General features: G+C 38.2%; 1 protein-coding gene across 4 annotated transcripts in view; it reads left to right on the top strand.

The window, feature by feature from the left end:
- Positions 1-23,043, top strand: part of LOC150106921 (lysophospholipid acyltransferase 6-like) — a 219,177-nt gene that overhangs the window by 50,086 nt on the left and 146,048 nt on the right. For all 4 annotated transcript variants that reach the window (XM_090393380.1, XM_090393378.1, XM_090393381.1 and 1 more), the window contains one exon: positions 9,278-9,355. In XM_090393380.1, coding sequence (XP_090249506.1) covers positions 9,278-9,355 — 78 coding nt within the window. The remainder of the gene's footprint in view (positions 1-9,277; positions 9,356-23,043) is intronic.

Raw genomic sequence — 23,043 nt, 5'->3', positions numbered from 1 at the left:
TATGATAGTACTACATGAAAAATTTACATCATTACTAACTTCCTATCTGCAGTTTTCTTCCAAATCAGTCTGTTAAATGTCAAGACTCCAATATTATCAGGCTTTATATTTCTGTCTTCTAAGGCACTTTTTACTGTATCAATCCACCTATATCTTGGTCTTCCTCTGGGTCCTTTTCCTGCCAACCTGGCAGAGAACACTTGTTTTGCTAATCTTTCCTCTCCCATTCTGCTTAAGTGACCATACCACCTGAGATTAGCTCTGCTAATGCATTCCTCGATGCTAACAACATCAACTTCTTTCCTAATATCCTCGTTTTTAATATGATATTGCCATTGATGCCATCTGTTCACACCCCTAATTTTTCTCAGGACTCTCATATTTGCGGTGTCCAATCTTTGGTCAAGTGTTTTACTTCTGACCCAGCTCTAAGATCCATAAGTTAAAATTGGTTTAAACACTGTCTTGTATACAGCTAATTTAGTGTTTTGTCTAATTTCTCTCTTATTCCATATAAATTTATTCAGTTCACTTCCTACCATACCAGTCTTGTTGATTCTGTTGTCCATTTCCACATTTAACTTACCATCTTCACTAAAAATCGTGCCTAAGTAGATGAAATGTTTTACTTGTTGTATAAGTTCTCCATTCATAATGCAGTTGATATTTTCAATGTTTCTGCCTATTTTAATTGTCTTTGTCTTTTTAATGCTGACCTCCAATAAGTAAGGTTTATACCTATATTTCTGTAGAAGATTAGCAATCATCTTTCTACAGTGTTAACTGTTATCACCTTATGTTTATTTTTGGTTGTTGAGAGAAACAATGTTTTCATATAAGTCCTGCTGTCCACCATGCATATAAAACAGCCCACAAATGAGATCAAACAGAAAATGCACTTTACTTCACTTTATTATCCAGAAATGTTATTTCATTGCATTTAAGTATTTCTATTATTGTAAACCCTTGGAGGGTAATGGATGGCAATGTTTTTTTGAGCATGTGGCAGTGAATTTGAGCTGTGCAGAAGAAAGTGATTTTTAATCGTTGAACAGTTTGTTTCCTCCCCCCCCCCTTTTCTACGTTTTTGAGTGCTAAATTGTTTCTCAGAATACGAGTCTACTTCAGTGGTTGTTTTTTGGGAGTTAGTTGCTGTTACGATATAATATATTTTGGTTACCGTTGGAATCGAATGCATAATGGTGGAAGAAAACGAAGCTAAGTTTTCATTACTGTATTTAGTTATATTTCATTTTATTTAATTATATTTAGTGTACTTAAATGTTTTATTTTGCTTGTAATTGTTTGTACTTTTTTTTTCTTATTTATTTAATGGAATTTATTAATTGAATAATTATTAAAGATTACACTACTCGGCAGTAAGGAATGATGGCGGATTCAGTTGCAGTCACAAGTGTCGTATCGCCAAGTCCTCTGCCATCTAAGAACTCTATTATAAGCAATATCATAAGGGACTTTGTGGCATGCAGTACTTGCGGCATGTATGCATCTCAGGAATTGGATATGTGGCTTGTGAAGGAGAGCGTATGTGCGCAAAATGCAGGCAGTTGGAGGAAATAAGTGCATTAGAAATATCGATATCCGACCTTGTTGCTCCAGAAACGGGGAATGAATGTAGGAAGACAAGTAGTGTGATAGGAGAGAATGAAAAAATATATATATGAATGAGAAAATAATAGTTGATAGTGTGGAAGGTGTGAGTGACTGTGAAAGTTTAGGAGATGGTTTTGTTTGGGAGAGTGAATTTAGATTAAGAGTGACTGACTTGCAGAGGGAGATAGATGAGCTGAAAGAGGAGGTGGAATGCCTTGTGAATGAGAGCAGAAGTATGAAAGATAAGATTAGGATAATGGAAGAGATAAATGCAAGGCGAATCAGAGTAGGGGAGAGAGAGAGAATTTTGGGAGTGTTAGAAGAGGAGAGAAAGGAAACAGTAGAAGAGAGTGAGTGAGAGGTATGGGGGTGCTAGAAGAAGAGAGAATGGAAACAGTAGAAGAGAGGGAATGAGAGATAGGTATGGGAATGCTAGCAGACGAGAGGATGGAAACACTAGGAGAGATGGAATGAGAGAGAGGTATGGGAATGCTAGAAGATGAGAGGATGGAAACAGTAGGAGAGATGGAATGAGAGAGGGATATGGAAGTGCTAGAAGTGGAGAAAATGGAAACAGTAGGAGAGAGGGAATGAGAGAGATGTATGGGAGTGCTAGAAGAGGAGAGAATGGAAACAGTAGTAGGAGAGAGAGGTATGGGAATACTAAAAGAGAGAATAGCAGTAGAGGAGAGGGAATGAGAGACCTATGGGAATGAAAGAAGAGGAGAGAATGGAAACAATAAGAGAGAGGGAATGGTAAGAGGTATAATGTATGGCGACTCAATGATCCGTGGTGTTCAAGATAGGATGCGTGAGGAGTTTTTGCCAGGAGGAACAATAGAAAGGGTGGCTATGGCAATTAAGAGAGGTGAAAGGGTGGATGAGACGATTGTGATGGTAGGAACAAATGACTTGAGTGGTAATGTAAGTCGGGCAGCGAGAGATATGAGATTTTTGCTTGAGGCTGTACGGAAGAAGACAGAGAGAGAGAGAGGAAAAATAGTGTGCGTGTTGCCTAGGTATGATAATGACGAACTGAGCTGAAGAGCGGTAATATTGAATATAATAGCTAGAATGTGTGACAAGAGAGGACTGGTATATGTGGATGCTTGGAGTGTGTTTGAGGAAAGAGAGGAATTGTATTCGAGAGACCGCTTACATTTGAATGAGGAGGGACGTAGGCATCTGGAGAGATTGCTGTTCTGAACGAGTCAGTGTGTCCCAGGAAGGATGATAGCAGGGGTAGCCTCTTGTGGGAATGGATACTTGGGAGAAGGGAGACGACATCAGGTAACACTGAGCCCAGTGGAGTCTAGAGGGGATAATGCTGGGTATAGAAACAATGGCATTTATATGCTTTATACTAATGCCAGGAGTATCCGGAATAAGGGAGAGGAATTGATGGTGCAGATAGCATCAGCCTGGCCAAACATTATTGGGATCACTGAGACGTGGTTGACAGAAGAGGATATAATAACAGGAATAGAAGTCGCTGGGTACAGCATTTTTCTGCATGATAGGAGGGGAAAGCATGGTGGTGGGGTATTGCTTATGATAAGTTACAACCTATGTCCTCTAAGAGTGGAGGCTTCTTTGGAAGGCAGTGAGACAAATGATTTTGAGAGCATTTGGTGTGAGGTAGAGGTGGGCAAGACAGGATATTTAGTGGGGTGTTGCTACAGACCCAGGAGCACAGATGATGGGGACCAGGAGATGTTTAGACAGCTAAGTTTGGCAAGTGCAAGAAGAATGATTGTTATGGGAGATTTTAACTACAGTAGTATAAATTGGATCGAGGAAGATGCATTTAGCAATAGGGGAATGGAATTTCTAGAATTCTCGAGGGACAAATGTCTTAGGCAACATGTAACAGAGGGAACAAGAGGTTCAAGAGTTTTGGATTTGGTTATAGCATCAGAAGAGTTGATAATAACTGAGATGATATCTCTTCCACCAGTTGGAGAGAGAGTGACCATATGGTTTTGAATTTGAAAATGAATAGACATGCAGGAGTATCAAAGAGACAGGAACTTATGTGGAATTAAAACACAGGAGATTTAATAGTCTTAGACGTCAACTTCGGGAAGTTTCATGGAGGGAGAAATTGGAAGGCCAGGATATCATTAGTGCATGGGAAATTGTGAAAGAATATTTGTTAGCAGCAATGGTAAGTTGTATACCACAATTTGGAGTCAAGTGGATGACAAATAATATTAATCAGGAATTGCATGCAAAAAAGAGGCTATGGAAGAGATATAAGGAGACAGGTGAAGAGAAGATGCATGAAGAATATAAGACACAGGCCATAAGAGTGACTAGTGTGGTAAGGAAAGCGAAACTGGAATATGAGAGGAGATTGGCCCTAAGATCCAAAGAAAATCCTAGGGAATTTTTTAGCTATGTGGCCAGTAAGAGGAGAAATGACTGTGGAAGAATGATATTGTGGGATAAAAATGGGAATAGAGTGACTGATGCAGAGGACATAGTGGAATTGTTCAATGAACACTTTATTGGAGTATTTCATCCTACAGGAGTCAGTTTTAATGCTAGAGGGATAGGGCAGGCTCGAGGTTTAGAGGTACAGGAGGAGAGTGTGTTTGAGATACTGAGTACTCTGGATGTCAGTAAAGCTTAGGGACTGGATGCTATTTCACCACGAGTTTTGAGAGAATGTGCTAGAGAACTGATAGTGCCTTTAACCTGGCTTTTCAATGAAAGTCTGGCTGCGGGAAAGGTGCCCAGGGAATGGAAGGAAGATAAGATAATGCCATTGCATAAGGGTGGTAACAGACTGGAAGTGTCTAATTATAGGCCAATTTGTGTGTCATCAGTAGTTGTTAAGATCTTGGAGAAAGTAGTGAGGAACCGTATACAGCATTGGGCAGATGAGGGTAATGTTATCTGTGAGAGTCAACATGGATTTGTGAAAGGGCGCTTTTGTTTTAGCAATATGCTAGCCTTTTATAATAAAGTTACAAAAACATTAGATGAGGGAAAGGCATATACTGCAATTTTCTTAGACTTAGCAAAGGCATTTGACAGGGTGCCACATGATAAGCTGCATTTAAGTTGCAGCACATGGGTCTGGATGTCAGATTGGTCAACTGGATTCAGGATTGGCTGTCTGATAGGTATCAGAGAGTTGTGTATGGTGGAGCAGTTTCCAGGAGGCAGAGGGTTACAAGTGGGGTCCCACAGGGCTCAGTACTAGAACTTATATTGTTTAACCTTTATATCAATGACATTGCAAGGGGATATTCAGTTGTTTGCGGATGATGCGAAGCTGGGAAGGATTATTAGTAATAGTGCAGATGTGGTAGCCCTGCAAGAGGATTTGAATAAGCTAGATAGATGGGCAAATGAAAGGTGGTGTCAGTTTAATGCAACAAAATGTAAGGTCTTGAGGTTTGGGAAACATCGATGGGATGCTGCATACTTTATGGGAGGAGTTATACTGGAGGAAGTAGGGGAGAGAAGAGATCTGGGGTTGATGATTGACAGAAACCTGAAATTTAGGGGACATATTGCAAAGGTGGTGAAGGTAACACAGAGGATTGCTACGATTATGAGAAGGACACTGACCTGCAGAAATAAAAGGGTTATCATTCCATTGTATAAGTCTCTGATCAGACCACACTTCAACTATTGTTCTCAGATTTGGTCCCCAGGATTTGAAGGGGATAAATTAACTGTGGAAAGGGTACAAAGACAGGTGACAAAGATAGTTTCAGTACTGTACAATTTTGGTTATGAGGATCGGCTGAGGGAATGTGGACTGCAAAGTTTGGTGGATAGAAGAAGGAGAGGTGATATGATTGAGACTTTTAAACTGTTGAGAGGTGGTTACAGGGTTGACACTGGGGAGATCTTTCACTTGGTTGAACAGCGGGAAGGAGTGATGACAAGAGGCCATCCCTGGAAGTTACGAAAGGAAACTGTGAGCAAGAGGGTGAGGAGTGGTTTCTTTTCATGGAATGTGGTTGAACCGTGGAATGCATTGCCTGATGGAGTGGTGAGAGCGAGAATGGTGATAGACTTTGTGTTTCTTAGGGGGGCCTCCCCTCGATGAGTCTTGGCAGACTTTATGTTCTTAGGAAGGACCTCCCACGATGAGTCTTTTGACTCCATGGAGGCCTGAATAATAATAATAATAATAATAATAAAGACTCGGTTTTAATGGAACCTCTGACATCATTATTATTTAAATTATTGTTTTCCATTCCACTAAATACAGACTGCTCATTCATGCAAAGTACAAAAGACTATTAAATGAGAAGTTTGATGTTTAGCTGGCTCATAAATAAAAAAAATGCTTTATTAGCCAACTGCTCATGTGCAATTTGCATAATTTTTTAGAAGATTCTTTGCATAACACATGAAATTAAATTTAATATGACTTACTCAACATTATCAAAAGATACCACATACTATAAAATTTCACAGAACAGTTTATTCGGGATTGGCTAGAAAATATTTGTATGTAAAGCAGTTTGAAACAAGGTCATCACATTAAGAGATTGTGAGCTGTCATGTACTAAGTTACTTGATATGGGTAGCATTTTTTTTTTTTTTTCATTGCCAACAAATTTATTATATCTACCCTCAAAGGATATACAGGACCAATGCCAGTTTTTCTTCTATTTACATTAGTTTGCTATCTTCCTTAAAATTGTGATGCCTTAGCTGAAATATGTTAATATTTCTATAGGTTTCCCATTCAGGTCAGCTGAAGTTTTCAGTGCCTGTTTTTATATTATTATTATTATTATAATTCAGAACCTCCATGGAGTTACAAGACTCATCATGGGAAGCCCACCTAGAAAATACAAAGCCTGTCATACCGCTTCTTGAACTCAATTCCACAGTTCAACCACCCTCCATGCAAAGAAACCACTCCTTGCCCTCTTGCTCATGACTTCCTTTCATAACTTCCAGGGATGGCCCCCTTGTCCTCACTCCTTCCCTTTGTTCCATCAAATGTAAAAACTTCCCACACAACCTTGTAACTACCTCTCAACAGTGTAAACGTGTCAATCATATCACCTCTTCTTTTATATACCAAATTTTGCAATCCACATCCCCTCAGTCTATCCTCATAACAAACATTATAGTCCTGATATCATCTTTGTTATCTGCTTCTGCTCCCTTTCCAAAATTAATTTATCCCCTTCAAATCTTGGGGACCAAATTTGAGCACAGTATTCCAGATGTGGTCTGAACAGGATTTTATACAATGGAATGACAACTCTTTTATCTCTGCTGGTCAGTGTCCTTCTCAGTATTGAAGCAATCCTCCAGGTTACCTTCACTACCTTTGCAATATGTTCCCTGAATTTCAGGTTTCCATCAATTATCAATCCCCCCCCCAGCTCCCTTGCCTCCCCTGCTTCCTCCAGTACAGTTCCTCCAACAGAGTATGCAGCCTCCCATCAATGTATCCCAAACTTCAAGACTTTGCATTTAGTTGAATTAAACTAATACCTCATTCATTTGCCTGTCTATCAATTATTCAATTGACAGACAGGCAAATGTTATTCAATTTAGTTAACAAGCAGTTATTCAATTTAGTTAAGGAAACCTTCAGATTACTTGCACTTATTTATTTAGCAGTATAACATCATCTGACTTTCTTACATATTTTTCTTTTCCATATGATATTCCTTTTTATCTTGCTCATAACTAAATGCCAATCATATTTCTAATTCCCTCTATTCCCTGAACCTTTGTGAAAATATCTAACAACAATAACATAGCCAATTCAGACTTTTGTTATTTCTTACATCTTCTCTTCATGTGAATTTATGCATATCTTTATGCTGGGACGTGATGTTTTTTTATGTGGTTTGTATCCACAAAAAGTTATTAGTAAACTTATAATACATTTATAAATAAAAAGTGGTATATGGGGTATGTGGGTCTGCAAGATTTAAGGTAACCAGTGGTGTATCATAAGGATCAGTGCTTGTCCACTTTTATTCAAACTGTACATTAATGATATTGAGAAGGATTTGACAAGTGACATATAGCTTGCTGCTGATGCAAAGATAGGTGGGGTAATCACAAATGCTGCTGATATGCAGTACTAGCAGAATGATTTGAATAGGCTGTAATGGGCATGGGAAAATGGATATCAGTTCAGCGTCAGTAAATGTAAAGTCATTCACTTTGGTGTGATTAGATATCCAATGTCGTATTATATTGGTGGGATTATGCTAGAAGAAATTGATCAGGCTAGGGATCTTGGAGTGTTAGTAGATAAGAAGTCAAAGTTCAGGGGCCATGTTGCAAATACAATTCCGAAGATAAATGCAATGCTGAAAGGAATGTTCACATATAAAGATAAGAATGTCATTTTGCCTTTTTACAAGGCTTTGATAAGACCTTACTTGGACTATTTGTGTGCAGGTCTGGTCTCCTGGTTTCCGTTGTGATTCTGATATAGTGGAGAGAGAGAGAGAGAGAGAAAGAGTGTGCAAAGGAGAGTGTTGAAAATGATATCAGGATTATGGAATACTGATTATGAAGTCAGATTGAGAATTTGTAGACTGCAGACACTAGCACACAGGAGAAAGAGGGGTGATTTGATTGAGACTTACAAACTGCTGAAAGTCATACAGGATTTCAATTTATGGAGGGTGGGGAAAGGACAAGAGGACATCCTTGGAAGTTGAGAATGAATGATGCTAAGAAGGGGGGTAAGGGCTAGATTTTTCTCTCTTAGGCTGGTATGTGATTGGAATAGATTGCCATTGGATGTGGTATGTGCAAGCAGTGTGAATGAATTCAGAATAAGGATGATAACTGGTGCGTGTAGTATATGGCCTCCCTCGATGAGTCCCTGACTCTCTGGAGGACTTTCTTAATAATAATAATAATAATTTATACCGTGGGTGGGCTAAGTATTTTTTTTTCTCCATTTTTATTAATTTTATATATATTTTTTTTTGTTAAAAGAATTATTTATTTTTTACATAGTCTGAAAACTCTGCTCTAGAGACAAATCATGGAACTTTTTCAAGCCACTTCAGGCCTCCAATAATCAGGGTGGTGGTCTCATACTGGGCAGTGAAATTCATCTCCCACCTGAAGACAATCACAAACATCCATGCATGCAGCAGGATCTGAACCCACAACCTGTTGGTTGGAGAGTAGGTTTGCTAACTACTTGACTAAATAAGCTGGCAGTATAATGACTAATGCATGCTCTGAAAAATCCAGCAGGCACTTACATTATCAGCTTTTTCCTTTTCTCCAACTTTTCCTAAAACATTTGGCATCTCAATAAGGAGGATGTACTGGTAGTAGTGTTATGTTACCTGCTAGGATGATAGAGGGCAGTTTATTACAAATAAGAGTGAGAGACAGATTGTAATATTATGACTTATTTCATCCAAGAATAATTTTTTCATCTCAGGAAAGCTAAAGTTATCAATGTAAACCAGTTTAAATATGTTTACATTTATTTTCTTAGATTTTTGTTTTCTTTTGTATATACAATAGTTATATTAAATCTTATGAATGGCAGACTCTTTAAGAAATCAATATTATAATTATTAAGCAACTGGTCAGTTTTGGTATTGTCACCAGTATCATGAAGTTTTAATAAATACAGAATAAATAATATTTCCTAACTGCATTTTCACTCCTAAATAAAATCTTTTAGGCAAATATCTCATGTGATGGTGCAAGCAACATTAAGCTACATTATTATGAGTACTGCAAGTCCTCACACTGTACATGGGTAAGTATTCTTTTTTTAACTGTTCATATTTCAAGTGTTTTCATGAATCTTGTTGATTATGAACATGCACAGTGGGTGTCACAGAAATCCACAAATTTGGAGTTACATCTCTAACATTTGAAAGCTTTGAAAATTTTTTGTTTTTCCCATCTACTCATTTCCAATGATAATTAATTATTTTTCTTTTATATCACTCCCATACACAAGAGATTGCAAAGCCTATAGCATGTCAACATGTTAGCAGAGGAATGAAACTGTGACCAATTTCCTTCATCCCAAAAATTTAATTTATGACTTTCTTGTCATATATACAGTTATACAATTACTGATAATTCCTTGAAACAGCATGTTATAGAGTAGACCAGGGGTTTGCGAGTGCTGGATCAGGTAATAGCATCAGAAGATGTATCCATATCCATTTCCCACATTGGGGAAAGTGATCATACAATCTTATTCTGGGAGTTGCTAATTATGTGGAATTCTCATTTAAGAAAGGATTTATGTTTAACTACAAAGCTGGTAATTATGACAGACTTGAAAGGTAGTTTGGAGCAGTGCCATGACATATGAAACTATATGGAATGAATGTCATTAGTTCATGGGAAGTGGTCGAGGATTGTTTGAACAAGGCAGTATCAGAGTGCATACCCAAAGTCAGGAGGATAAACCAATTAGGGATCAGCATTACAAAGTGCAGACGAGAAGAGTGACTAGTATAATAAAGAAAGGTTAAATCAGATTATGAGAGAAATTAGCTAAGCAGGTCAAAGTAAATCAAAAAGATTTTTTTTCCTATGTAGTGAGTAAGAGAAAGAATGATTATGGAAGGATACCGTTCATTAATGCTGATGGTAGGAAAATGACAGAAGCAGAGGAAATAGTTGGATTACGAAGTGTCATCACCATGCAAGGGTATATCATCTAGGTGGAGATTTTGTAGTTGCTGATATGGACAGAGACTGATGTGAGAATTGGGGTAGATGAGCTAGAGGTGGTCAGCATATTGAAAAATATCAATACAACAGTGGGACTAGATAATATTTAGGCCTGTGTACTATGAGACTGTGTATGAGAATTGGCAGTGCCTCTGAAGTTGTCTAAGTTTCAGCTCTGGCAAGGTTCCAAAGGACTGGAACGAGGGTGTGATAGTTTCATTACATATAAAGGTGGCTCTAAGACAGAAGTAGTAAATTACAGACCAATAAGAATTTCATAGTGGTGGTTTAAGTAGTGGAAAAACTGGTTAAAGATAAAATCCAGGAATGGCTGGATAGGAACATGATACTCTATTGGAACATCATGACTTTGCAAAAGGTAGATCCTACCTTTTTGTAATTTACAGAGGCAGAATTTACTTTAAAGGTTTATTCACATTTTATAATACAGTGACAGCAGAATTAGAAAAGAAAGATGTGATACTACTGGACTTGGCAAAGGCACTTGACAGAATACCAGAAAACTATTACACAAGTTGGAGTAAATGTGACTGGATATGAAGGTGGGAGGGGCTGGTAGACAGACACCAAAGAGTAGTATGTGATAGATTCCACTCTACCATAAATTATTATTACGTGACACTTCCAAAGAGTCCAGCAGAATTAGAAAAGAAAGATGTGATACTACTGGACTTGGCAAAGGCACTTGACAGAATACCACATGGAAAACTATTACACAAGTTGGAGTAAATGTGACTGGATATGAAGGTGGGAGGGGCTGGTAGACAGACACCAAAGAGTAGTATGTGATAGATTCCACTCTACCATAAATTATTATTATTATTATTATTATTATTATTATTATTAAACAAGACCTCATGGAGTCAAAGACTCATCTAGGAGGTCCTTTTATCTTACACACACACATCTCATCATACCGTGTCTTAAACACATTCAAACTACTTGCAGACACCACGCTCTCAGGCAAGGCATTCCAACCACTCACAACTCTGCACGAAAAAAACCTGCCTCTCACTCCCTTACTCACACCCTCCTTATACAGTTTCCAGGGATGACCTCTGGTTCTCCCCTGATCTCCCACTATTCTCTGTAGAACTTCTCCACCATTGATCCTATAACAACCCCTTACCAACTTGTAGGTCTCTATCATATCTCCCCTCTTCCTTCTCTCCACGAGACTCTGCAAATTACATCTTTTCAATCTTTCCTCATACTCAACATTCCAGAGGTCAGAAACTACCTTAGTCAGTCACCTTTGGACCCTTTCCAACATCTCTTCATCCTTCTGAAAACCCGGTGACCAAATCTGGGCACAATAGTCCAAGTGTGGCCTAATCAAAGCCTTATACATTGGAACAAGTATCTCCCTACTTCTACATGTCAGTGTCCTCCGCATCATTCCCAGAAGTCTTTGTGTTGTCTTCACAATTTTGGCGATGTGTCCCCTAAATTTTAGATCCTTATCCACTATCACCCCCAGATCTCTTATTTCCTCTACTTCCAACAATATATTCTCACCAAGCATAAATTCTGCATCCCATCTTTGTTTTCCAAATTTTAAAACTTTACATTTTGCAACATTGAACTCACATCCCCATTTGCTTGCCCAATCACTCAATTTATTCAAGTCTTCTTGCAAGGCCACAACATCTTCACTACTCTTTATGGTTCGTCCCAACTTTGCATCATCTGCAAACAACTGAATATCTCCATCCAAATCTTCACCAATATCATTAATATATAAGTTAAATAGTAATGGCCCTAAAACAGACCCCTGAGGCACTCCACTAGTGACTTTCCTTTTCCTGGATATTGCACCCCCATACACAACTTGTTGATACCTATCAGATAGCCAGTCTCCAATCCAATGCACTAATCTAATATCCAACCCCATCTGCTCTAGTTTGACTGTCAACTTATCATGAGGTACTCTATCAAAAGCCTTTGCGAAATCCAAGTATATTACTGTGTATCCTTCTCCTCTGTCCAAGGAAGCAGTCACTTTATTGTAATAAGTAAGTAGATTACTAAAACATGACCTCCCTTTAGCAAACTTTAGCATGACCTCCCTTTAGCATTACGTGACACTTCCAAAGAGTCCAGCAGAATTAGAAAAGAAAGATGTGATACTACTGGACTTGGCAAAGGCACTTGACAGAATACCACATGGAAAACTATTACACAAGTTGGAGTAAATGTGACTGGATATGAAGGTGGTGGTGGGGGGGGGGACTGGCAGACAGACACCAAAGAGTAGTATGTGATAGATTCCACTCTACCATAAATTATTATTACATGACACTTCCAAGGAGTCCAAAGACTCATCAAGGGAGGGCAGCTACTCTACAGCGAATTGCATCATCTACACCAACAGCATGTACTGTCTGCCGCCACCACCACTAGTATTTTCACAGACAATGAGAAACATTCATGTCCATAGCAGAATTCGCAAACCCGCAGCCTTTTGGCTGGAGAGCAGATATGCTAACCAAGCTGGCATCAATAATGATATAATGAATGTTTTAAGGTGGGGGGATATTCAGTTGTTTAATGATTATGCAAAATTTAGAAGGACAATAGTTGATAAGTAATTATATATTTGTTGGTCAATTTAAATAAATTGGCATTGTGGGCAAAGGATAATGCTTGCAAATTTAATATAGTGAAATATAAGCTTATGCACTTCAGGTTGAAAAAATTACATACTGTATATCAAATCAATGATACTGGATTGCAGGAAATTGATAAGGCTAAGAATTTAAGGAGTGATTGGATAGAGAGTTGAAGTTCAGAAGACATAATGCAAAAGTTGCCAAACAATCTCAAAAGATTATTAGGATGTTGATAAACACACAAATAAAGATAGGGAGATTATCATCCCTCTTTATAAGGCTATGATTTGGCTGCATCTTGACTACTGTGCACAGATATAGTAATCTGGGTTTCTTGGGGATCAGGAGGTGGTGGAGAGGATTCAGAGATGAGTAACCAAGCTGGTGACAGGTCTGTTGACTGCTCCCTAAGAGTAAGGTTGAGGGTGTGTCTGGGTTGCAAAGTTTAGTTGATAGGTGCAAAAGAAGAGATATGATAGAAACTGTTAAGTTAAAAGGGTTCTATAAGATTGACACAAAGGAAATTTTTCAAACACATGATGAATTGAGAGATAACTAGTGATCACCCTTGGAAGTTATATAAGAGTGGGGTTAGTAAGGGTGTGCAGACTAAATTTTTTGTTTGGAAAGTGGTGAATACGTGGAATGAGTTGCCAGAATTAGTTTTGAGTTCCTTGACAGTGTATGAGTTTCAATAGAGGTATGATAGGTATTCTGCATATAAAGGTTAGTGGTGGTCTCCTGTGATGAGTCTTCTGACTCCATGGAGATACCCATATAATAATAATAATGATAAACATAAATATAATAATAATAATAAGTTATTTCTAAATATAATTAAAATTTTTTTCTACCTGTAGCAAATCAATACCATATGTTTTCAGAGGTATGATACTCTGACCAATTTCCTATCTCCTTCATTTTTCTTGAAATTTAAAACATGATTAAATATTTTCATTGTCATTTCTGAAAATGTCATAAGATTAGAACTATTTTAAAAATTTCACAATCTTAAATTATAACTAAATGATTTATTCTATCAGCATCATTGTTCTTAATTTCAGAATCCATTTTGTTATTTATCTGCTTGTTTTGAAATAAATATGGACCTGGAAATAACATATAGACTCTTAAAGTCAAAACCAATCCAGTCAATTGACCAGATTGGTTTTGACTTTAATATGCTGTTCCAGTTAACTCCTCATTTCTCTGTATCCAACCTATTATGTTAATAATCACTCATGATTATGGAGAGTGATTATTAACTATGAGATATGGAGAATAGGTTAAATATATATATATATTTTATTTATTGGTTAGGTTATTTCAGAATCATATTATGATGATCTATTGACTTCAAAATCAACATGTGGATGACAGAGGATCAGTCTCAATCTATAAAAATTAGATATTTACTGTGATTAAATATATATACACACACACACACACACACTGAGTTAGCTTTGCATTAGGAAACCCCCCCCCAAATTTACATATTCGATGCGATAATGAAGTACCATGTGGTATCAACATCATGTGCAGCCACTATAAATGGACACACCTATCCCTTGTACATAACGGGGAAATGTGGCAACGTTAGCCAATTTGACCATGGACAGATTGTTGGGGCCCAGAGGGCAGGTGCCAGTATTTTGGAAACAGCCACACTTGTTGGTTGCTCCCGTACTACTGTATCAAGGGTGTACTAGGACTGGATTAACCATGAACAGACATCCAGCAGAAGGACTCGCATTGGTCAGCCATGTGTGGTTGATCCTAGAGGTGAGCGTCAGGTGTCATGACTGGTATCTCAGCAATGATATACAGCATTCACACAGCTCACCCACCAGTACAATAGTGGGGCAGTTTGACCAATTTCCACATGCAATGTGTCATACCTTGCTTTGCCTAGAGTTCAACAACTGGAGACCAACAAGGTTACCCATGATGACAGCCAGGCATTGCAAACAATGCTTTGCATGGACCAAGGAATGTCAGCAATGGAACCTTGACAGATGGAAGATGGTTATCTGGAGTGATGAGTCCCATTTCCTGTTACATCATGCTGATGGCTGGGTTTGCATTTGCCGTAAACATCATGAAGCCCTCTCCCCTGGTTGCACAGTTAGGGTTGAACAGGCCAGTGGAGGTGGTGTTATGGTCTAGGGAGCTTTTTTCCTGGCATGCCCCTAGGCCCATTGGCTATCATCTCAAAAACACTAATGAAAACACTGAATAGTGAACTACAGGGACCTATTAGCCAACTGTATCCATCCATATCTGCAGGAAGTCATTGGGCTTGTACAACTACTGCATGGTTGGAGGAACACGACAATGAATTCACCACATTGCCTTGGACCTCAGACTCCCCTGACTGTAACCCAATTGAACATGTATGGAATATGCTAGAATGGGGCATGAGAACTGTTGATCCTCCTCTATGGAATGAGTGAGAACTTAGAGGTGCTGTAGCAGACACGGGTTGAGTTATGCGGTATGAGTTATGAGAGAGAGTTATGCGAATAATAGAAGAGGAGAGAATAGGAACAGTGGAAGAGAGGGAATGAGATAGAGTTATGGGAATGATCGAAGAGAGAATAGAAACAGTAGGAGAGAGGGAATGAGATGCGAGGGAGCACTGGAACCAGGGTTAGAGTGATGTCAGGAAGGCAGGTAAGTAGGGGAACACAGCTAACTTAGTGTATATATGTATTTTTGTATATGTACAAATACATACATTCTTGCATATTAAGTTATACTCTTTTAGACTTCTAAAGAAATTTGACAAAAAGTCATATTCTCTATAGAATTACAAATGGTAAATAATAAACTGGTCTGTGAGAAATCAGTGAGGCTAGAGATTTGCAATTGATGCATTTGAACTACAGAATTGTAGTTCAAATGACAAATTGTAAAGTTCTCTTTCTTTATAATGTTTTGGTATCACCTCATCTGGATTACTGTATACATAGATTAGGTCACCTAGGTTTCTTGGAATGCAGAAGTGGTGGACAGGATCTAGAGGCAAGTGACCCATTTTTTTTTTTGGTTTAGAATGTTTGGTTGATAGATAGAAAGAGAGAGAGATATGATAGACATAGGTGAGTTACTAAACATATTTTGTATCATAATTTTCTTATACAGTTAAACCTGTGGAGTATTCTTAACTAAAAAATCACACATATGCCATAGTAATTCCAAGACTGCTGTTGCAAATTACTGGCCGATCAGCATATCAGGAGTCGTTGTCAAAGTATTGGAGACGTTGGTCAAGAGCTAAATACAGGAATGGATAGATGGAAATGAGATACTGTATGGGGGGCAGTTTTCAGTTGAGACAGGGTATATGTGGAATTACCAGGCTGGTAAGTATGACAAGCTTAGGGGATTGCTTAGATCAGTGCCATGGCATGTAAAACTGCAAGGGCTGGATGTTGATAGTGCATGGGAAATGGTAAAGGAGTGTTTGAGGGGGGAGGTAATGGCTGACTGCATACCTAGAGTCAGGAGACTAAATCAATTGGGAGTTAAATGGATGAATAACACCATTAAGCTGGAGCCGCAAAAAAAAGAAACAATTGTGGAGGGAATTTAAGGAGAAAGGTGACCTGCAAGTACGTGAACAGTACAAGGCACAGGCCAGAAGGGTAACTAGTGTGGTAATAAAAGCAAAAGCAGATTATGAAAGGAGAATCCCAAACAGTTCTTTCAATATGCTGCAAGTAAATGAAAAAAAGTATATGGCAGAATGATTTTAAGGAATGCCGATGGTGGGAAGGTAACTGAATTAGTCAAAATAGTAGAATTACTAAGTGAACACTTTGCAAGACTATATCATCCAGGTGGTGATACTGCAGGAATGAGGAAGTCGATTGCTTATACGGGAACTGGGATGAATGAAATGAAGGTGAATAGCATATTACAGAACCTTAATGTGAATACATCTGTGGGATTGGATGGTGTTACATCCTGAATGAAGAACTTTTAAAAAGAAACAATTCATTCAGGATTTAACAAGTCAGAAAAATCAACTGAGAGAAAAAACTTGCACTCGAGCAGAAGAAATAAAGTACTAACTGTAAATAGAAATAGAATTACCTCCTTTTAGTAGAATTGTAATACCATGTAAAGAACTTTGTGTATAAATTAGTATTATATGAATGCATCATGTATACAATGAATGGGTAAATTAGATGTAAACAATAGTCCAAAGGTCACAGGTGGGCCTGAGGCATTGGCAATTTTGGAAAGCGATGCACATTCATTTCCCGGAAGACGCTGCTGGAGATCTCACGATGTGCTGAAATCCCCACGGATGAAGAAAATAGCGGGCGGGAAAAGATCGCAGAAAGTAAGAGGGTGCTATCGCAGCTAGTAACAGGGTGCTAAAAAGGGGGAAGTGAAGGGAGAATAAAAAAGGTTTGCACCCCTTTCTCGAGGCTTTTTTCACCTATTTTGCTGGATAATGATTCGACTTCTCCTGTGGACCGGAAGTTCCTGATGGTGTCTCTTGGCGATAGTACGATATTGGACAGTGAGCTTTTCTGCCGGTGTAAAGCGTGAGATGTCATCATATGCTGTCTTTGCTCCTTTGCTGAAAGTTCCAGTGGAATAATATCGCGGACGTATCCTATGAACCAGCAGTAGTAACGAGGATGGCCTGAAACTGATCCAGAATAGATGTGGGAACAATGCCAGGTACAGAGCATAGCATAATCTGATGACCATAGTGACTCACCACGTGGACGTAAGCTTATGGAAGTATCGAGAGGTAATTCAAACAAAGAAGGACAGTTCAGATGGACTTGGAGATCCTGCCCCAAGAAATGGTAAATTACAGATTTTGTTGTATAATTACCCAGTCAGTAAAAGGGAAAGATCATTGTAGTGTAATAATCGAGTATGGACAGTATTTAAGAACTTTAAGTGATTATTTAGCAGTGGCTAATGTCCATAAGACAAATTGTCTGGAATGATTGTAGATGATTCTGACTAGTTTAGCAAGACTAACATAGTAGGTAGAATATTGATTGGCAGTGTATAATGTGTATATTATGTGTTTAATCTCTAACTTAAAAGAAGGATTTATTGTTCATGCATTAGAGTATTAATCAGTTTGATTTAGCATGTCATTGAACTAATTGAAAGTGAGATTGGTCTAAGTGTATATGTCTTTAGATTCCAATAAATATGTTTTTTCTTCTAGACCTGAGTTATGCCTGTGATATGAATCAAAACTACCATTCATTAATCTGAACCATAGCAGGGGGGGGGGGATTGAAAGAAAAGTATAACATGTTGTTATAGAGGTTACGACTGCAAACCAGAATTTTCTTAGCCAGGAAAAGTCTTCCTGAATAAGAGTCCCCTCTAGTCTAAGATATTGGCTGGCGCAGCTTTAAAAAATAAATTTGTCAATATCTGAAGAGGAGATGGCCCCAGAAAGAAATTAGAGGATTCGTTTCTTTTAGCAAGGAATAACCTTTAACAGTCAGGGTAAGCATGTGAGTAAAATTAGAAATCGGCTAGAGATATAGAATTTGCTTTCCTTATAGAATGAACACGTAAGAAGTGATACATATATTAGAGTCAGGGAAATTTTGTAAGTCTTGTAGTCATTGTAGAGAGGTAAATTCATAAAGAAAGTAAATTATTTAAGGAAAAGTGATGACATAACAATGGTATACCTGCTCAAGTCTTAAGTGAAGTAGCAAAGGAATTTTCAGTACCCTTGACCATATTGTTTAATCTACCGTATATTATGTAGAAAGTATTTTTAACTTGGGTATAGTTATGTTAAAGATACCAAGCAATTTTAAACCTGGTTTTACTCCATTTTTTTCCCCAAGTAAGCAAACAGACAAAATGTCAAGTTTGCGCCTGCAATTTATGCAAGACTAGCTGATCCTACAGGTAGTGCAAGACCAAGGCAACTCGTGGTAAAAGTGGAGCAAGCTCTGATCACTAATCTTAATATTTACCCTTAATGCCAAAACACATCTCCAAGAAGGGGATGTATGATGTTTTGTATTAAAGGCAAGGGGCCACTACCTAGACCGGTTTCGACCTTTATTGAGGTCTCATCAGTGGGAGCCAGGCTAGAAATACCAAGATTTAGTAATGCAGAGTGCTTGTAAGTATTTTACCAAAACAAGTTACCATAAGGTGTTATAACCTTATTAAATAAAATCTCAGGAGGAGATATAAATGTAGAAAGTATTTTTAACTTGGGTATAGTTATGTTAAAGATACCAAGCAATTTTAAACCTGGTTTTACTCCATTTTTGCATATAATGCGAAAAATTTATGATAAAAAATACTGCTTAAAGTTAGGGGTTCGCATTATATACAGATCCTAAAAAATATAACCTCTTATTAGACTTGCACACACAATATATACTACCTAATGCCTATGCAACCAAATCTACTTGACCCACTTGCATTCGGCGACCGAGCACGCATCGTACCTGCGCATAAATGTGCGCTCAGTCGCCGAATGATAGAGCACAGTGAGATAGATAGAGCACAGTTAGGTATATCGGTTTAACCAGAGTTCATTTTAAATATTATTCGTTAAACAAACCTAGCCTGAAAATGAGCCAACAGAAACGTAAACGTTCATCTTTTGAAGCAGGATTTAAATTGCGTGTTCGTGCAGTTTGTAGAAGAACATAATAACAGTGTTGCTATGAGAGAATTTGGTGTAGCAGAGAGTAATATTAGACCCTGGCATAAGCAAACAGACAGTCTTGAAAAAATCCCCAAAACGAAACGTGCCCATCGTGGAGATGTAGCATCCTTTCCAGAACTCAAAGAAGAGCTAAATGAATAGATTTTGACGCAAGGACAAGATGGCATTATAGTAACAAGAAATGCAATTCGTTTTCGAGCTCTACAATTTCAAGAATGGTAAATTCAAGGACACACCAGGTATTTCATCTTTTCTTGTTTCATCTAGGTGGTGCAACAGATTTATGGAACATCAATTTAAGCATTAACATTACGACACCGAACAAAAATTGCGCAGAAGTTACCAAAGCAGCTTGAAGAAAAAGTTCAGTTCTTCCTTAAATTTATCATAAAATTACGGAAGTGTCACGGATATAAACTTTCCTAAATTGGCAGTATGGATGAGACGCCCATGTACTTTGATATGTCTGGAAATCGAATAGTAAACTCAGTTGGTGAAAAGGGTGTCTTCATAAAAACAACGGGACATGAAAAAAACCCATTTTACCATTGTTCTAGCCTGCATGGCAGACGGAACCAAATTAAAGCCGACAGTGATATTTAAAAGGAAGAAAATTCTGAAGCATATGAAATTTCCACCAGGTGTAATTGTTCGTGCCAATCAGAAAGGTTGGATGGATGAAGAAAGTGTACAATTATGGCTGGATCAAGTATGGAACATACGTCCAGGTAGCTTGTTATGTCAACAAAGCATGCTAGTCTGGGATATGTTCCGGGTGTATTTAACGGAGGCAAGCAAAGAGAAAGCATGTGAGCTACGTACAGACCTAGCAGTCATACCGGGTGGTCTAACTTCCGTTTTGCAGCAGCTTGATGTCAGCTTGAATAAGCTGTTTAAAGATCACTTACGTGAAAAATGGAGAGAATGGATGTCATCTGGTTTGGTGAAGATGACAAAGGGTGGGAATTTTCAGAAGCCTGAGATCACCCTAGCCACCAGCTGGGTTAAAGAAGCATGGGATTCGATATCATCTGAAATGATTCAATGCTCATTTCTTAAATGTGGAATAAATAATTCAATGGATGGATCTGACGATCATATACGAAAGCGAGGATGACGCACAACAAAATGGAGAGCATACAACTGCTACACTGATGACGCAATCCCTACAGATTAATTTATAAGTGAAATGTTTGATGACCCAAAAGATGAAGAAGAATTTAAAGGATTTTGACATTTTGTTTTAAAATAAATATTTCTTTCGTTAATTCGTATTGTATTATTTATAATGTTATGGAACAATATTAACAGATCGCATTATACGTGGACATGGCATTTTAGGGCAAGTTTTCAAACAAAATTTCTAGTTCGCATTATACGTGGATCGCATTATACGCGATAATATATGGTAATTCTCAGTTCTGCGTTAGTCCTGAGGGGTGGAAACAGGGGGGGGGGACAGTTCCATTGCATAAAGGAGGCTCAAAAGTATTGGAGAAGTTGGTCAAGAGCAAAATACAGGAATGGATAGATGGAAATGGGATACTGTAATGGGGGGGGGGGAAGCATGGTTTTGTGAAGGGTGTAGATCATGCCTCAGAGTAACTTGCTCATGTTTTATAATATAGCAATGGCTGAATTAGATAATAGTAATGGGTTTGCAGTGGTACTGCTGAACTTTGCAAAGGCCTTTGACAGGTTACCACATGGAGGATACTGTATGAGGGGGGGCAGCATGGTTTTGTGAAGGGTGTAGATCATGCCTCAATAACTTGCTCACGTTTTATAAAACGGTGATGACTGAATGAGATAATGCTAATGGGTTTACAGTGGTACTACTGAACTTTGCAAAGGCCTTTGACAGTGTTATATACTGCTTTTATGTGGTCTGTGTTCTGTGTGACTATTTGACTACCTTATTGTTATATCTCTAACTGTCTTTACTTTAACTTTACAGTTAACATTAATTTTTTTGTATCACTTAATATCAGATATTCGTTTGCCGACAAATTTGTATTGATTAAAGACTGTGCCAGCCGGCAACTAAACTCTGATACAATATCCAAGAGTACTTAAAGAAAATGTAGAGATCATGAGGCATGCAGTCCCGATTCTTATATCACTATTGGCTTCCCCCTTAACGCACGGTACGTAAGTTTTCAAACGGTAGCTCAATCCACAGAAAACATGATAAACTCATTTGATTGTATATAAAGAAACACATTTATTATGGCACAAAGACAAGTATACATGTTAATCAAATCCTTAATCTTAAAAGAGTCTGGGTTCCCTTTACTTAATTAATCACATCCAAAACTTCTATATTATAGTCCCTTACTTGACATAAATTTCTCACTTCTATACGTACATCTATTCTCAGACTCTTATAACTAAGTTACCTAATATTATCACACATGTAATATTGCATAGATACACAAGACAACTCAATAATTCTGACATGAACTTCTCTAGGGTAATACTTCTTATTCTTACTTAATCCTCCCTCCAAAATTTTAGCTAACATTTAATTACGTTCTGACCATATAACATTACTGTTCCTAAATTACACAAACAGTTCGGACCTCGGCCTCCTGTTCGCCTGGAGCCTAATATGCTTTCTTCTCAACCGCAGACAAAAGTGTCCAAATTGCAGACTGTTCTTATAGCACTACACAGAAATAGCATGTTTCCTTAACTTCTGCTTCCTTACTCCACGGTTACTTTAATCCAACATTTAACATAAGAAAATCTTACGCTTACCGTTCTTGCCTTGAACTGGATATTCTGGTCTGCTTACAGTATCTTCACTGATGGCGGCCTTGCTATTCCTTTGTTTCCATATGAACCGAAAACACTCACACACAGATTTGGACACTGACGTTGATCTCATCAGTGGCTCTTTCTTCTTATGGATCTGAATACATTGTAGATGCAGTCTTGGCCCACGTAGCATACATAGCAAGGGGGGATTCTTGCTACACTGGCGGCAAGCTCTACACAGCTCTCCGACAGGAAACTAGGTGCTGACGAAACCCAGAGACAAGAGAGTGATTCGAATCCCCGCCGAAACCTTTATACCTCAAAACAGCTCCCTCACTCGGCGGTGTCGTCACGCATACGGCGACTGCCGATTGGACGCCGTGGTCACGGACTGTTTTTACGTGGCTTAAAACATGCTCTAGCTTATACATATTTACTTTGCAATTTACACATGATTTTATATTCTAATTCATTTACAACTATTCTCTATTAAACTCATGGGCTATTTCAACATTGTTCAGAGCTTACACACTTGGATATTTACATGTTCTTGGGACATTAGTTGGTACATTTCCCATCCGGAGGCATAAGCATGTCCTTATCCACTCCTTCTGAGATAACTTAATGTTGGGTGGAAAAAAGGTGACTCATCATTTTTTTTCGACACAA

Source organism: Typopeltis vanoorti, chromosome 5 (genome assembly GCF_054136105.1).
Source record: "Typopeltis vanoorti isolate ZY-2024b chromosome 5, IOZ_Tvanoo_1.0, whole genome shotgun sequence".
Classification (NCBI taxonomy): Eukaryota; Metazoa; Arthropoda; class Arachnida; order Uropygi; family Thelyphonidae; genus Typopeltis; species Typopeltis vanoorti.
Note: the sequence above shows the minus strand (reverse complement) of the source record. Positions and strands in the feature narration are given on the sequence as shown.